General features: G+C 35.8%; 1 protein-coding gene across 1 annotated transcript in view; it reads left to right on the top strand.

Moving 5' to 3' along the window:
* Window positions 1-18504, top strand: part of LOC124185963 (dynein axonemal heavy chain 2) — a 670443-nt gene that overhangs the window by 566077 nt on the left and 85862 nt on the right. Inside the window, exons 33-37 of the mRNA XM_046577226.1 lie at window positions 1308-1635; window positions 8795-8959; window positions 9080-9246; window positions 17036-17207; window positions 17339-17551. Coding sequence (XP_046433182.1) covers window positions 1308-1635; window positions 8795-8959; window positions 9080-9246; window positions 17036-17207; window positions 17339-17551 — 1045 coding nt within the window. The remainder of the gene's footprint in view (window positions 1-1307; window positions 1636-8794; window positions 8960-9079; window positions 9247-17035; window positions 17208-17338; window positions 17552-18504) is intronic.

Genomic DNA, 18504 nt, shown 5'->3' with positions numbered 1-18504 from the left:
AGAATGTGCTAATTGGACATTTAATTTTAAAATGCCTGCGATTCTATACCTGATTTCTCTTCTAAGCACTCGAAGGTTCTTGATACACTTGGGTACAGGTGAGATTACTCAACTTTAGATACCTATCGCACATATTAACGGTCCAAGAAAGACGCAACTGGTTTGGAGACATAGTGGTATGTTCGAACTAATGCCATATGGAGCCACAGACGGGATTTTTTTAGATTCAGGTACTTCAAATTAACGAAGAAGAGATGTGGGGTCATTTGTACCCCGGTGTTCAAACAAGGGTTAGGAATCATAGAATTCTGCTGCACCCACTCTCATGTTCCATTATATCAGCAAATTCTGATATTTTTTACACCAACAGTAACGTATCAAATATATTTAACAATTGAAACGGACTTTCAAAGGTTTCCATGCATATCGAGTGATTTCGACGTAGTTTTTTTCGCCGCTCATAATGATAATAATGATAATATATATTTATTAATCACAATTATGTTTTGCAATACATGTATTTATTAGAGTAGAGAAGAGTAGGGGGTTGGGAGTAATAGATAGAAACACCCGCATTTGTGCGAGGGGCAAGGGAAACTGCCGAAAACCTTGTCCAGGTGTAGCCGGACTCGAGTTCAAAGCACTGACCTGCAACGAGGCGCCTGAACGACGCCGCGACGTGACCTGTCTTACATGCTTGCAAATTGCCGTTCTGGACCTAATTGACAACCAAGGAATTTGAACGCGAGTCCTCCCGCTCCGCAGTTACGAGTGCTAGCACCTGAGCTCATACGGTCATGCTATCCAAGACAAACAGATGCCGTCACTAACTTACATATAATATGTGAGAAAGTTTTCACTCCACAGTTCTAGTTTTATGCATCTTTACTCTAGTCTTAGCCACTTCTACAGCATTTCCGGTGAAAATACTCGAAGCATGAGGAAATTTCGTTTTCTATCAGTTTTTGTTGTCATTTTTGTTTAAAAACATGCAGGGTTTCAATTCAAGCAACTCAAGTTCTGACTACTCGATACGTCTTCAGCACAAAGTTCACATCTTTCATGAATACTATGATTCTTGTTTAAAATGCTTTTTGGATTAGCATATTATTGTACTTGCACTACACAGAACTGTATCAATTTTCATTTACAGCTACTGATACGCAGTTTTTATCCCAGGATGTGTATTTGGTTGAATTACTTTTTGTACTCAATGTCAACTAGGGTAGGATGAGTGTGAAAAATTTTTCACGTTTTTTTGCATTTAACGTCATAGCAAAAGAATATACTGACACATTTATCGGCAGAATGTTGGTGGAAAAGCAGGGAGAGCTTGCCGAACAGTCTAATAAACTTCGAAATGGCCTGTTCAAAATTGATGATACCCGTACAAAAGTGACTGAAATGGCAGCGGCACTTGAAATAACTCAGGAGCAGGTTCTCACCTCTACGAAGGAGTGTGAGGAGTTCTTAGTGGCAATAGTGAATCAACGGCGGGATGCTGACGAGACTCAAAAAGCTGTCACGGTGAAATCCATTCGGATAACAGAGGAGTCGGAAGAATGTAAGAAACTTGAAGCAATTGCTCGGGCCGATCTTGCTACAGTGGAACCAGCCTTGGCTGAAGCAATGAAGGTCAGACTCTTAGTAGATATTCCATTCATTTATCTTCTCATTTGAGATTCTATTTATCATGAGAAACGTGGCACTTCTTCAGACAATCTAAGTATTGTATCAGCAATTTCAGTTAACATCATATAACAAGATATTGTTACGATGATAACCTGACTATTTAGTAGATACCGCGGAAAATACTCAATACAGAGCCCCTTTAGTTTTATCAAGTGTACAACATCTTGTAAAGCTTTCCCTAAAACATCAAAATGTGTTCTCAACTGAACCTCAATACTGGGTATACCCCTACTTTCTTTCTCTCCTAAATTTCTTACAGTCACGTTATAGTCTGCCCCTATCTCTATCCGGCTTCACGCCACTCGTTATCGCCTTAACTCAGTTAATTTCGTTTTCCATTTGACAGCATTCTAATCAGAACTAATATAGTTCTCTGCCAGGTGTATTGCTATACCGATTTTTATCGAATGCTATAGATGCTGTGTCTATTTATAACATCTCGACTAGCTTAGTATTGTGGAAAGGTAATGGTAATTTGGGCAGAGAGAGAAAGACACTCGGCAACGACATACTTATTCCAATAATATAAAAGAAAAATAGTATATTCTAACAATTTCAGCTATGCAAAAAGAAAAATAATAAATTAACAAGATTTCAGAATGCTACGGCAATCTAACTGAAATTGGAACAAAATAATTTCGCTCTTCACGAATCATGAAATCGAATGCGGTCATTGAACCAACTATAGCGTAATCGTCGTAGCACTAACATTACCGAGCTCTATAGCTCGTAACAAAATCCCGAATTGTAATCTGATTCTAATTTATCGTAATTAATCGAAGCCGTTAATTGCTATACACTCAGTAACCTAATTAACTTTCGCAGTAGCCGCACTATCAATCAAATCCTTTACAATTTACGAACTTACGAACTACTCACAAATCATTACACTTAGCGTAATCGTAATTTTAATGTTTCAATAACGCTTCACTAGTCTACGCACTTGTCGACATAGTTACAGAATTAATTTTCACACTGATTACGTTACATTTACACTTTGACTTGACTATAATCTTAGGCCTAAACTAAATTGTTGCACATTTGATCACAAAACGAAGAGCCAATCGTAACAGAGACAAGGCCAACCGCAATCGCAATCAATTCTATAATTTAAATCCTTATCGTCATCGTAAATCATCTTGAATACTGCGTAACCGAAACCGTAAACACACACTAAATCGTTTCCCCTCAACTCTACCAAACAGTGCGCAACCGCTACTGTGAACTTAATTAACAAAGTGACGGTTATTATTGATAAAGAGAAACACAATCAGAAAACCACTGAGATTCTCAACAATTTGCAAACTTATGAAAAAATGTAATGATCTAATTGATAAGATAGAAATGCAGGTTAATGATCTGGTTAATATTATCAAAAAGAAGGAATTCCTCTCTAGGCAAACAGCAATTTCATTGAAATCACACAACTAACTTCTACCTAAAATACATATTGAACTAAAAATTCATAAATCTAACGTACCACTTCGACCTATTGTTTCAATTTTAAATACCCCAGAATAAAAACTTTCGGAATATTGTGCAGGTATTCTTTCGAACATAATCGGCAGAACAAGATATGATGATACTGATTCTTAGTCGTTTGTAAAACAAATTAATGGCATGGAAATTCCTGACAGTCATATATTGTTATTCCTAGATCTCTCCCCTTCTCACTAATATTTCGATCAATTTGGCTATAGCTATTGTTAAGAATAACTAGACAGACACAAAACAACACACGGCTTTTCTCAAGATTGAATTTTTGAAAGCGGCAGAAATTTGCCTCAATTCAACTTACTTTATTTACAATAATTGTTTTCACTAGAAAATTTTTAGTGTAGTATTGGGTTCTCCGATAAGACCTGTAATATCTGATCTGGTCATGGAAAAACTAGAGAAGTCCGTTGTTAACAATTTTCAGTTCAAGTTACCTTTTTACAAGCGATATGTGTATGATATCACATGTGCCAATAATGACAAAATACAAGTCTTACTTCATCCCTTCAACACTTTTCATCCACGGTTAAATTTTAAATTGGAAAGCAACAAGAAAACCAGTTTTCTAGACGGTTTGATTATCAATGACAAAACGACAGTAAGAACAGACTGGCATAGAAAAATAACTTAGTCAGGTAGATGTATAAATTTTAACTGAGATCACCCTCTTCAGTTTAAACAAAGTGTGAAAAAATATAGGTTCAGCTCATTCTAGATTCGGAAAGGAAAATTAAAAGTTTACGAAAAATACACTAAGAACAATAGTTGTCCACAAAAATTTAAACGCACAGAGTGGAAAAATTCCAGAACTGTACAAAATCAAAAGATCCAAACCACACGTATTCCAACAATAACATCAATTTCGTTAATTTCTTCCTTTCGTAAATGGTATTTCACAACAAACAAAACATATTTTGAAGAACAAAATACAAGTAACCTACAAAATTTGAAACACTGGAATTCGAACACTGAATTTCCAGCACTGTAGGTTTTTTCTCTGACATCTAAAATGCCTACTGTAGAAAAACTAAACACGAATAAATTGTAATAATCGCACAAAATTCAATTTCGAACACTCCTCTCATCATTTAAAAATCGAATTTCGGATCACAAATATGACATTAAATCTTATGATCCTAGATAAAAATATACTATAATGATGTAGAAAATGATAATATATAAATTATATTATCACGCTATGATGAATATACCGTGAGGTTTTCTTGACAAGACCTGCTCGTAACGTGCGATTCAACTTGCTCAATTGTAATTGACTGACATTCGTTTTCGTAGTTTGAAGCAAGCCTTTGTCGGCCAGAACAAATTCCCTAGAAACTACCGATTGAGAGTGAAAACCAATCACGAGTTCTGGTTACGCATGTAAACTAGACGAGCTGCAATTGTTGAGCACGTTTTTCCAAGAGAATCTTTGGGTATGATCATGATTAGAGATCTTCCCCAAATATAGTATCGGGTACTATTATTTAAATTCCAATTTTTCCATGCAAGCATGATACGCGAATGAAATTTCTCAAATGATCGATTTCGTAACTATAGAAATCCCATTACAAAACACTTTGTAAAACTCACTAGGCGATGACATAATGACTCAGTCATGCCATCCCTCTTTCTGATCTGGATGCAGACGTAATTTCCTATGCTTGACATGAAGAATCATCTGATGTATTTTACAACGTCTTTCATGACGTTTCCTTTTTTTAGCGTCTGTTCCACGTTAGTTCTAGCTGGGATTCTTCCGTCAGGATAAATATTATTGTAAGAATGCTAGAATGAAATTGGAGGATCGTGTGTACTGAATTCGATGTGATACGTGAAAAACTCAGTGTATTATTTCTTAATATCTGCTTCCGGCAGTCTGTAGTAATTTTTCTTTTATGTCGTTATACCATTTTCCTTCGTTTGATAAGTCTTTTATTTGTAATTGTATTTATCAGGTTATCGGTATTCACACCGACGCGAGCCCTTTTCTTCTTCCATATCTGCGCGCGCTTTCTATCCCGTCTACAATTTCGCGGTCTTTACCATTTTCTATACCATATACCAAGTTTGGCACGCTCGCGGAGGTACATAATTGGGTTAATTGTCGTTAATCGTGAAAGAAGGCACTGACCGTTGAAGGAATAGCGCGCAGAAACCGGGAATTCATGCACGAATAGTCAGTCTGATCGAGTCTTCGACACCATTAGCTATACCACACGTTTTTTCTCAGATAATATAGCATTTTCTTTCTCTCGTACTTGAACTTTTGAGCCTCTACGCCCCTCTATCGCGCAGTAGGTTCTCAACAGCCGATCGAACCTTCATAGTCTTACGCTTTCGGGCTTCTGGATCTCAACCAATCTCCGGAAACCTTCCAATCGTGCACTCACTTGACACTACTCTATTTCTGTAATTTCAAGGAGTTGTTATGCCTTAGTGGCTTTTCAACTACGAGCAAATAAATTTCATTCATTTTTTCGGCTCAACTGAGTGTTTAGATTAATTTATTTGGACTCATACTTCGTCATTCAATCCTCATTCTCTCTCAAAAAAAAAGTTACGGAAGCTTTCCATGTTGGAACGTTTTTGGCTATCGCTAGTAAGGTTATCTGTGTCGCCAAACATGTCTGACCCAGCACACCCCCTCCCTTCATGAATTTCTCGGGTGTGTATTGTCACAGCTGCTAATTTGAATCTGTTCGCTGCCACGGAAACGATGCAACCCTGTCGGAAAGCTTCTTAGCACCTGCCTGACCTACCGCCTGTGGTGCTCTTTCCCAAATACACAATAAAAATGCATTGAAAACTCGATTGTTAGCCTAATTATCCATGCTTATAACGCTTAGCAAACGGTTTCTCAAGAAAATTTCATCTATATGTTTTTCAGAGGCTACATTTTTTTATCATACACCACGTAGTGCGGTACTCTATCAGCGGTTAGCCATTTCACATACGACTCGGCATAGCGTTATGCTCTGATAACGATGACAGCGATCGGGATAATGTGGGTTTTGTGGAATACTATGGAAAATAAAAATTGTAAATTGTATCAAATTCACAATTATTTATCATATATTTCTCCACAAATAAATTTTATAATTTTCACATTTATATTACAAAAACGGATGAAAATTTTCAAGAAATATTTATAATTGTAATAAATACTGTTTCTTCTAGACACGTAAATAATTCTATTTAATACATTATTCCTTAATTCTGTGTATAAGCTAGGATATCATCGCATGTAATTTTAATAATTTCTACTTCTAGGAAAAATGAATAATTTTTATTGAATATCCTATATATAAACTAGGATGTGATTGTATATTGTAATGAATTCTATTAGTATTTTCTTCATATTGTCTGTAATTTTTCTATAGATGTTTGCACTCCTGGCAGTCTTTAATTAGAGAATTTGGACCATCCACTATATCACCGTCGGGTCCTGATGTATAATGCAGAGTGCATTTGCGGCAACTGGCCATGTTGTCGTCCATTTTCATATTCTCAGGCAGTTTATCCCACACATCATTGACGGGGTTTGATGCAAACGTGTAGATGAATTCTTTCGGTAAAAAAGCGATATCCTCTGACCTCATCTCCCTCAAGCTGCCCAATTCTTTGTACAGGCGGAATGATTTCTCGAGAGAACCGGTGCACTCCCTCAAATACTATTTCTCCAGATGCTGGACGTTTTTCAAGGCGTAGTATGTCAGGATATATTCAGGGCCACCATCATACCAAATTACTCCGCTCGCATTTTTTTTCTTTCCTGACAGGACGTATCTGTGGTTTAAGTCGTGCCGGGGTGCCACTCCCATATATCTCAATTTTTCCAGCACAGGGGGCGCAGTTTGCAAATCTTCCATATCAATAACCAGCGTTGTATTATCAAGGATCCCCGCCAGCAATGCTCTCTTCCCCTCGCCATGGACGTATATGTAACATGCATTTTTCCCCATTTTTCTTACAATCTTCGGTACATCCTCGTCAGATTTGTTGTCGGCATTTCATGGTGGTCCATGATGATTGTGTGTTAATCATGCGCTAGTAGCTCTGCAATCAAGTGGTCAACTAGTCAAGTCACAAGATGGCTTTATGATGATGTGCTCGAAACCCAATCTGTTTATATCGATGACTGAACTTCCTTGGGCACAAGCTTCTTGCCATCACCGATGAAACATTGCACGTCTACGATAATTGCCATGTCGCAAAAGAATGTTGCGCTCGATTTTTTTTCAAATACAGGTAGAAGTCTAACTATTTAGCCTTCTACACACATGCCTTTATGCCCTCGCCGATGAATTTCGTAGAAGTAGAGGGGATATCATCGATTATTTATGGTACACTACTGTATGAAAATTCATACTTGTTGAATTCACCGCCGTACTATTTCAACTCATTATCGAATCTTTTTGTAGAGCCCTCGCGATTCTCGGCGGTAAGAAGACGTTGTATTCCGCTTCAATCGTAGCCAGGACACGTACCACGAATTTTGTTTCGACTAATCTTAGCCTGGTGACGTCACACACCTCATCAATTTCGAGTTACGACATCTTCTTAGTTGGCTGATTCTCCAGACGGCTAACGTGGTTTATTTTCATCAGATCCATCGCGTTTTCGATAAGAGCTTCGTTTTATATAAATATGAACACGACGAGTGAAGACGATGAGATTATAGTGACCAGAGAAGTGAATTCAAACTTGTTTTTAGTAAATTGCAAAATTAACGACGGAGTCAGGAATCGAACATGGTATCTAGAGATGCTTTACCGGAAACTTACTCCACCAGACTTTCGAACCGTCCTGACTACACTGTCTTTAATTTCTTTCAACGCCATATTCGAATTTGTCTTGTTTTCGTGTACCGTGTATTTGTATACGTAATAAAGTTCGTCGCTGAGGGACATTGGATACTGTATTTCGATATATATGGCATGTTAAGGCGTGTATAATACACAACTTGTTTCGCCTTATTAGAGCGGACCCGGCCGTTCTTAATACTATATGAAAAAGTAATATTAATTATTACCGAGAAAAAATGCTAGAGAAGTGAAGGCTGTTCAAATCACCAAAAATATGTTCGAATTTACTTTTCTGGCATCTTGTCGGTAACTACAACTGTTGGTAAGGCTGGAGCATCGTCTTGCGGTGGACATTCGAAATAAAGCTGAGTAAAAAATCGTGACTAATCAAATAAAGGGTGTATCTACCACCTGCGTCCACACTTCAGTCGGTAAAATGTCTGCAACCTGGCGACAAAAATTATAAAAATCCGCTCATCCGAATCCAAAACTTCATTGCTCGTCCGTCTAATGGTAACAATTCAAAATGGTCACGCATCCAACAGCACAGAATCGCATTATCGCAATCTATGTCGGTCAGATCGATCGGTAATGTATGTGACGCTATCTATGATGGTGCTTTTGTTGGTAACACCTCCGCTGGTAAGGCTTGCCCTGTGCTTACCGACTGTTGGTAAGGTAGAGTTCAGGGTTGGCCCGGTCAGTACGCCACCATTGTGATTCAGAACTGTCATATTTTATCAATTCCTATTACATTGCTAGTTCATAATTCAAACAATATTCTCAATGGTTGATTTCAGGCACTTGATGCCTTGAACAAGAAGGACTTATCGGAAATAAAATCATTCACTCGGCCACCTGCAAAAGTAGAAATGGTGATGGAAGCTGTTATGTTACTGAAATCTTCCGAACCATCGTGGGCTGAATCTAAAAGGCAACTTGGAGACGTGAATTTCTTGAACACGGTGAGTAAGAGTATCACATGTATACGTGTAGAAAGTGGGTTCAGAGTGCGTGACGATTAAATTTATTTTGTATATCAGTAAGAACCTACATTTCCATATCAACTGTCTCCTTTGTTCTAGTTACGAGATTTTGATAAAGACCACATATCAGACAAGACGTTAAAAACGATAGGTCGATATACAGCTAATCCAGATTTCGACCCCATAAAAGTGGGAATCGTATCTGTTGCTGCCAAGTCGTTGTGTATGTGGGTCATAGCTATGGAAAAATATGGAAAACTTTACAGGTAAGGATTCCGCATACCTCAAATACCGGAAACTGGAGTACACATGCGTCACACGTGAATCGATTCTATACGACTTGGAACAGCTCAGCGTGCACCACGAACTGCAGCAAACCTAAAGTTCACTAAGATCGATCGAGATGCCCATAGCTCGCCGACGAGTGATATGCAAGAAATTGGAAACTATTTCGTCTATCAAGTTGATAGAAGCTTGTAGCGCGCACCGAGCGGCATTTACTCGTGTAAATTCTATACATATGTCGACGCATGCGCACTTAACCGCTTCCTGTTACGGTATGTGACACTATGCCATTTAAGTGATCACAATCCTTGACCACAAGGTTACGATTAAAGTCAAGACTATTTTACTAAGTTAAAATCGAATGTATCACTTGGATAACACAGGGGTTATAGAACGGGTAATATACAATGATCATTTCACTGATTTCTTAACAAACTTGTACCTAAGCATTGATCATCATGTAACTCTGTGGTACTACAATTTCCGAGAAATGACTGTGAGTGTTCGCAATGTTTTTTCCTTCTTTCAATTCTAGTAACAATTATCACCTCAAAGCTATAATAGTAAGAAAGTATGAGGATTTGGATTTGCTAGGTATTGTCGAATGAAAATATTGACATGTATTGTAGAGACTTATTAATTGCTCTGCCGAAAGTGAGGAAATGGAAAACGAAATAATTTACCCAAACTCATTAGTGTGAAGAATAGCAACTCTTTTATCCAACGTTTACAAGTTGTGATTATTCTACCAAACGATCACTCACTTAGAAATTTTCACGTTGACTATAACATTGCTCCTGGGTAGAAGTGTGAAAAATATCTTATGAGTAACTATGAACGTGTAAGGACTCAACATTACGTATGTAATTTCACAAAATCAAATAGCCGCAAGTTGGGATTATGAAAGTGTTCTTTTTTGTTACGGAGAAACGGCAAACTCTCCTTCGAGCCAAGTTGCTTACTATGAAACTTATATCAGATTTGAAAAATTCAGTGTCCTAGATTCGTCAGTTAAATGAAGAGAATTAAGGATACACAAAAAGTTGATGCAACTTCAAATTTCAGACGCGATAAGATGAATACGAAATTAAATGAAATGAAGCTTAGTAAACAATAGATCTGTTTTTGAATATAAGTCGAGAAAGAAGAAGATTCACGTCGATGAGTTGTGAATAGATTTGGATAACAATTCAAGTATTGCGATTCTGGTTTGACATCAACGTAGAAAGATTGACCTTATATAAGAAAATCGAGGAGAGGTAAGAATGGCTCCAATTTTGGAATGAAACTGACGAGGGGAACCCACCAACGTCCCCCCACCGATTCAATTCAAATTTGTCACACGTGTCGGCCATGACTAGCAGTCTAACTGGTGCAAGTAGTAAGACGCGCCTCTTAAAATTAACCAATTTCGAAAAATCCGGTATTGAAATATCTTTGATATACTTCCTACGTTACGAAAGTTTCAAAGAGTGCGTGGCGCATTGTGTAAGTGCTTTGTTTCATAGCCGCAAGGTCGCTGGATTGAATCTCGGCTCGCGCAGTTTTTTTCTTATCATTTTTTTTTTTCATCATTCGCGTTATTCTAAAAATAGATGTATCGCGATTGCGCCAATTGTTTTTTTTTATTGATCAATTATTATCGAAAAAAAATTAGTATTTTTATCACGTCTCCTGTGAAAAATCGAACTTACCACGAAAATATACAATCTTTATTCTTGCACAATGGCAATCATTTTTAATATTTTATTGTTGTTTTCAATGCTTCTACGACCAGTACAACCCTGCTTCGTGCAGTGTTCCATAAATATAATAATACCAAACAAATAAAAATATTGATTTTGCACAAGTTATCGTGTATACTTTTTTCATTTCCAATCTCCTCAAAAAAAAATAACAATAATATTCCCAATTCCGCGTTATTCTCTTTTATATGTAGAATAATGATAATCAACTGTGAATAAAACATTAAAAATTACTAACATTGTACAAGAATAAAGTATTGTATATTTGTGTGGGAAGTTTGATTTTTCACAGGAGACGTGATAAAAATACTAATTTTTTTTCGATAACAATTGATTAATAAAAATTAATAATTGGCACAATCGTAATACATCTGTTTTAAGAATAACGTGAAGGATCAAAAAAAAAATTTTAAAATTGCGAGCATCGAGATTCGATCCAGCGACCTTGCGCTTATAAAACAAAGTGCTTCAACGCTGCGCCACGCGTTCTTCGAAATTTAGGTAACGTAGGAAGTATATCAAGGATATTTCGATATCGGATTTTTCGAAATTGTTTAATTTTGAGAGGCGCGTCTTACTACTTGCACCAGTTAGACTGCTAGTCATGGCCTACACGTGTGACAAATTTGAATTGAATCGGTGGGGGGATGTTGGTGGGTTCCCCTCGTGAGATGGAAAGAATTGACGTGGATAAGCGGTGAATAGTTTTGAATGGAAAATCAAGAAGGTAAACAAATTCATCCAGTTTTAGATTAAAATTGAGACAGTAAAATATTTATGTAGATAAGTGGTAGAAAGATTTAAATTTGATTTTCTCACCGTTTCAAGTCCGACAGTTACGAGATAATGGTTATGCGTGAAAATCTAATTTTTGTACTTCCGGCAGGGTTGTCCGTAAGCCCGGAGATACACTGACCACTCGCTAATTTGGATTTGATTAATTGTTAAATGCATTAAAAGGGAATAATATACTACTTTCGTCGCGCTTTTCAAGTAAATAACGTTAACATTATGGTTGAGTCGAAAATAAAGTTATTTTAAGCCTCAAATTCGATACAAATATCAACCAGTGAAGATTTGCGTATCTCTTTTTGTTTCGAACAGTCGACGAATAAAAGTGCGTGCTACAGAAGTTCACTCTTCGTCAATGAAACCTCGGATTTCTAGTCATGATACGTAACTTTAAAGTTTGTGGACATCACGTACAACAATGCCTAATGATTATAACTCATATTCCAAGTTCAGATTGTTGTCCGGATAATGTTGGGAATTCGAGAAGAGTGATTCGCATCAGTGATGTTACAGTGGAACTAATCGTGGTTTCTTCAAATGGGTGGACGGTTTCATAGTCCACACGTGTTTCCTGGTTATTGGTAGCAAACGATACTCTTACATATCCCAGCTGCAGCAACTTGTGGAAACGGGTGATATTCCTCGATGGAGTCATTTTACAGCATAGAATTATAGAATCTACGTCTTTGATTAAAAAAATGACATTGGAATCAATTGCGATTTTATCGGAATCATCTCATACTTCGTGTTAGCGATGATCTTGCGATAGTTTTCAGCAAAGCCCAACATCATATTCAGAAAAATAACTACTTCTGAGTTACCAACGGCGTCGGTAACTTTTTGTTTTTCTGCTATATTAAGCTATCCGATAACTTCCATGAACCAACTCCTTCCTCAGACTGATCGTCGATTACAGATGTTATTCCCGAGTTTTTTTTAAGGCACAGTGTTACTGCTGTCTGATAATTTCACCGATGGACGCTGCACCTATTTCTGTTTGGATATAGATTTTTTCGTCTTGGTTTCCGATATGCATTTATTATGACAAAATAGAATTTATACAAATTTTTATATGATCCGAGTCAGCGGGTTGGCACTTAATGGTTTAAGATAAAAGCCGTATACGACTATCCAGAATCAAATCATTACTAACTGAGTTGGGTTGAATGACAACGTTTCCAAATGCTAATGGAACTTGTAAGTTTTTCACTACGGTTGATGGTAACAGAATATTTTTGAAGCGCTCTGTATAGTTGAAAAAATGCAACCGACGTTCCGAGATATGTTTTTTTTTTGGATATGAAAATAAAAGGATGATTATGAAGAATATTGTCAACAAGGTAAATAATAATATGTTATGTGATTAATGTAGAAGAGTGTCAAATTGTTTTGACTCGTTTAGCTACCTCTTTTGGTTGAGTAATTTTTGATGCACTTGCCGACCGGAATTCTACTTGTTTTAACCCGTCATTCCTCTGCCGACATTTTACCTGTATAAGAATAAAGTTACTAAATTATTTACCTCGTAGTCTCGTAGATTTTCAGCATGATCAATTCCCTTGCATGTAATCCATTTGACATCGAAGAATATTTCAATTACTGATATGCTTTTTTCAACGATATCAAGCTTGTATAATTTCGGGCTTATCTGGAAATTAAAAACATTAATCGAATGATTTATAAATTCTAGAATTTGATTCGAAAACCCACTTTTGTGAATACATCAGTTCATATTTTTTTCAAATAAAAATACTACGCAGCTGCTACAGAGTTACTTGGTGCGCAATTTTTTTAGAAAACACTTTTTTACATTACTTGGATAGAAGCCTTTTGTTTCTGCTGTTATGAAATCAGAAATTACGTCGTCAGAAAAATGTTCTTAATTATTATATATTCTATTCAAATAAGTATAAGCAAATTTGAGATTAAAAATGCAATTTGTAATTATTTTTATTTTTATATTATATACTTTATAATTAAATTATTTACAAAAAAAGAAAAATTGAAATCGACAAGTACATTTATAAAATCTCATAGACTTATGAGACTTTATTCTTGTATTTATTTTCACTTTGGTATTACAAAGCATATTTAAATTTTGCAATTTTTGCGCTAATAACTAGCTTTTGATTTTTGAATCATATAAATCCAAAGTTTTCTCGAGTTGTAAAAATATTTCTTTACCGCAGGCCAGTGCAGCTTATAAATTCAGTTTAGCAGCATCTCAATAAATGAATTACACCTTCTATTTAGCTGCATACTGTCATCATTTCTTTTGGAACATTTTAGCATTGGATTTTTTCTTACCAGGATCCCTTTTTCATCAGCTGATTCGAAGAAAGAATCACTGTTGCCTTCAAATCGTAATGGTTTACCACCGTGAGTTTTTATCAATTCTAAGAAGGTGTAACCGTTGAATAATGTATTTCCGAAAATTTTATGGAGTAAGAATGAAAAGAAAAATAATTCAACGATGCTTTTTAATTATTTAAAGAGGAATATTTCAGTGGAATCAAAATAAATATAGAAATTAAAAAAAAAGCTTCACCTAAAAGACGAACTTGAATAATTTTTGTTCTGTTGTCAGTATTGTAATCAATGAATTGTTTCCAGCTTCGATTCTCTGTTTCGAAACCATTGACGAGTAAGATGCCTTGAGTGATGGAATGGATTGTTCACTAGTTTTTAGCTTAACAGATTTCGCATTATAAGGCATTGGCTATGATGTAGATTCATTAATACGGTTCGTTTTATTTAGCGATGATCACTCTGAAGGGAATATATCGTCCTCCTCCTATGCATCGAAAAATATCAAACTATAATTAATATTCATAATGCCATTTATATAATAAATAATGTTACAGTAATATTTAAAAATTGAATAACAATATATAGCTGTTACTCACCAAAATTACTCACCACAACTAGCGTCAGCCTGTAGCGGGATTCTGTAACTCTCTACCGACAATTATCGCTCTCGCTAGCTAGCGACAGTTGTCGCTTGCACCGAAGATGCTAGCGACGTAGGGTGATTCTGTAACTTAGACGTAACGATATTCATCGATGCAAAATCAGTCACAGGCGTATCGATAAATGTCGATAGACTTTCAGCAAATTTGACAACGTCGCAGATATTATCACAAAAAATCTAGTAACTTCGGATAGATTATTTGTGAACGCAAACAAAATCTGTATCTTTGCCGTGATCTTTCCTCGCGTTGTATAAAAAAACTTTTCTCCGATTAATCAAAAATGGAAAAAAATGGAACAGTGCAAGTATACTGAGCCCAAACTGTTCCAATGGTTTTAGCTACTTTGAGTACTATATAACTATATAAATGTTATAACTAACTAAACTAATTTAAAGAAAAGGCCTTATGTCCTTTGTTTGTCATCTTTAATGACTAGAATCACTCTATCCAAGTGATTGTATAAGATTCAGAAATATTTTTTTAGGTGACTTTGACTGAGCCCTCTTCATAAGTCTATTTCTCAGCATCGAAAGAGTTGATTCCATATTATTATTTAATCTATTCTACGGCGAATAAAAAATAAACTTGTTACTTTTTATATTAAAAAGCTACCGAGAGATTTGATTGAATACTATTATTAAATCAACCCTTACGATATCTCATAAATGAACTTGTATATTTGAGAAGATGTTAAGAATTGAGTCAACGTAACCTTAAAAGTATGTTTGTGAATTTTATATAATTACTTGGATAATGAACACCGTTTCATGGAGAACGTTAAAACGACTATATTATTGTGCTGAGAAAAATAATTGCTTGTTAAAGTGGATCTTCATATTCACTTGCATGATGAAGTTTTCAATTCTTTTTAAATCTGAATACTATTTTGAAGGCTAAAGAAAAATTCACGCGCAATAAATATCAAAAAAAAAAAAACCAATACTGAAGTCACTAAAAATACGCCGGAGTACATGATATTTACAGATTAAAAGCTTCAAAAAATTTACTTAGTGTTATGTTTTTCATCTATAAAAATAAGCTATTAGTTCAATGTTTATTGTTCTCAGTATCGTTTAGAATTAGAATCATATGACTTCAATTTCATTGTTTCTTGTTGGAATGGTGCACTCGCTGAAAATTCCTTCACTTTCGATTCAGACAAAGGTACTGTATATTCACTGAAAATCGAGGAAATGACATTTTTACATAATTTTCTTCCTGATTTTGTTAATTCAAAATTACTTTATTATAGCGACAACCAGAAATAAATCGCACAGCTGCAAGTTGACTTATTGGTAGATCCAGGAACAAAAACACTTACAACTCTTAGCTACTCCTTACACCTAAAATTAAATCAATTGTCAGAATCGTAATAATTGATTTCTGTGAAATTGAAAGTAGCAGATCTCTGACAAATAAGAAAATTTTTCAATAAATCCATTCAATATTAATATAAAGTAATTGAAACTTTTGAAAAATCATTTGAAAATAATTCTCATGATATTTTAAAATTTCTTAAAATGATTCGTCATTAAATAAAAATAACAAAGTATCCTCAGACCTCTGTTATTTACGTTAATTTACGTTATTTTACAAAATTTTTATGTTAATTTACGAATGCAATACAAAGCTTTGAGGAGTGGTTGGAAATACTGAAAAAAACATAACCACGGGTTGTTTTCTTATGGTCACAATTATGCACCCAGCATCTAATGGTAGATGATTTTTATTTTTTTATTTTCACGTATTATAATCACGTTTCACAATTCTTTTTGATAGATATTTTAATTTGCACAATGTCTGACAGCATTCGCTAGCATGAGAAATTGAAACGATTTTTGAGGTTAACTAAAATTCACCAGTATTTTGGTTTGTAATTATTATGCTCTGTGCTACCATTCTTACGACTCAATTTCATTTATTATGTAATAAAATTTATTTATGCTGTTATGGTATGATCATGATTCGGGTATTCGAATAAGACTATGAAAGGGGTAGTTCGTGTCAACCCACTGATTCGGTTGGTCCATTTGATCTTGTACTATTAGCTGGTCAAACGGCGATTTTGATAGCTGATCCCCATGTACAAGTTTGTTTGAAAATCGGCGAAGTCACCCTCGTGTATTACTTGTATTTCATATTAGGTATGCATATATCAACCAAAAATTTAAGGGAATAAGTATTTAATATACACTTATCTTACGTGGGCATTTCGATTTCTGCGCTCATCGACTTTGTATTAACATCGAACTACTTAACAGAATTGTAGCGCCTAAAAGAGATAAACTGGAATCTGCGTTAGAGTCTTTGCGACAGAAGGAATCAGCGTTAGCTGAGGCAAAGACTCAGTTGCAAAAATTACGTGAAGAATTGGACATATTACAACAAACTTATGATCAAAAAATGCAGGAGAAAGAAGATCTAATCACTCAGGTACTGCTTTTTACACTATTTCGCTAGGACAAGGATTGTCTTTGGAAATAATTGATTAGTAGTTTTGACATTCTTTATAGAAATATAAGTTGCAACACCATATTTTGCGAATACCAACTTGTAATTTATAGGCTGAGCTGCTGAAACTGAAACTGGAACGGGCTGCTATGCTGGTGGATGGTCTTTCTGGAGAACGTGTTCGATGGCAGGAAACAGTACTCATTCTGGAAAAATTATTTGATCGGCTTCCTGGCGATTGCCTCATATCAACGGCGTTCATATCATACTTAGGGCCATTTGTTTCTAATTATCGGGAAGATCTGGTTAACATCTGGATGAAAGAGGTAAGTTTTGGAATACTGTTTCCTAAGTTATGACATTAAAGTTTTACAGAGTTAATATATTGATCATTTTGACCAAAAACAATTAGCGCATTCAAAAAATGTACAGCTCTAATCACGAGTTACGAGCTGTTGAAAGAAGTACATGAAAGCCTGTAGTGTTAGTTATTACGCGCGGGTTATGAAACTCATTTTCAGTAGCAAAATTACCGTACTTTTCGTAGAGTGGCATTTTGATGCTATCTTTTGGCGCTTGCATGATACACTATCGCCACAAATTTTCAAACAGCATTCTAAAGAACAATCTAATGCTACTGTTGAGCTTACGGATCACTATAAGAATAAAGCAAGCAGCCAGAGCTTGTAGTAATAGAAGCTAGCCGAGGAATGAATAGGGTATCAGGGTTCCAAAGCAAGAATTGTATATTGTGTGATAAGTGCCGAAAGTGAGCGATATCTGACAAATTTTCCCATTTAAAAAAGCGGCGGTGAGCTTGACGTAGCTTCAGCGCCTCCGCCGAAAAAGGAATAAGATGGTCCAGTATGACGGCCTCTCGAACAATGTAACTTTCATCTGAAACTTTTTTGAGTATCATCAATAGTTTGAGTACTATTGCTCTGTGACATTTTAAATGCCCCGACCTATATAAGGTGAGTTTTTGCGCGTTCCCTGCCGCTTCGGCCATAAAGAATGTGTCCCCATATGACGTCATTTACATTCAACCTCAATCATCGTAACATCACGTAGGGGCTCATCTCGTGAGTTTGCTACTGCGCATCTCCGTTTAGAGCACATCTTATATACTTACACCATGAGTAGATATACCGCAATTCAAACGTCCAAATGCAAAGGCTCGCCTTTATGAAATCTAACGTAAGCGTGCAAACTTCAGGTTGAACTCAACTCAAGGATATCATTGGCGGTGCATAAAATCTACACGTAAAATGAACACAGT

This window comes from Neodiprion fabricii, chromosome 7, assembly GCF_021155785.1.
Source record: "Neodiprion fabricii isolate iyNeoFabr1 chromosome 7, iyNeoFabr1.1, whole genome shotgun sequence".
Lineage (NCBI taxonomy): Eukaryota > Metazoa > Arthropoda > Insecta > Hymenoptera > Diprionidae > Neodiprion > Neodiprion fabricii.
The sequence above is the reverse complement of the archived record's forward strand: the minus strand, read 5'-3'. Positions and strand labels throughout refer to the sequence as shown.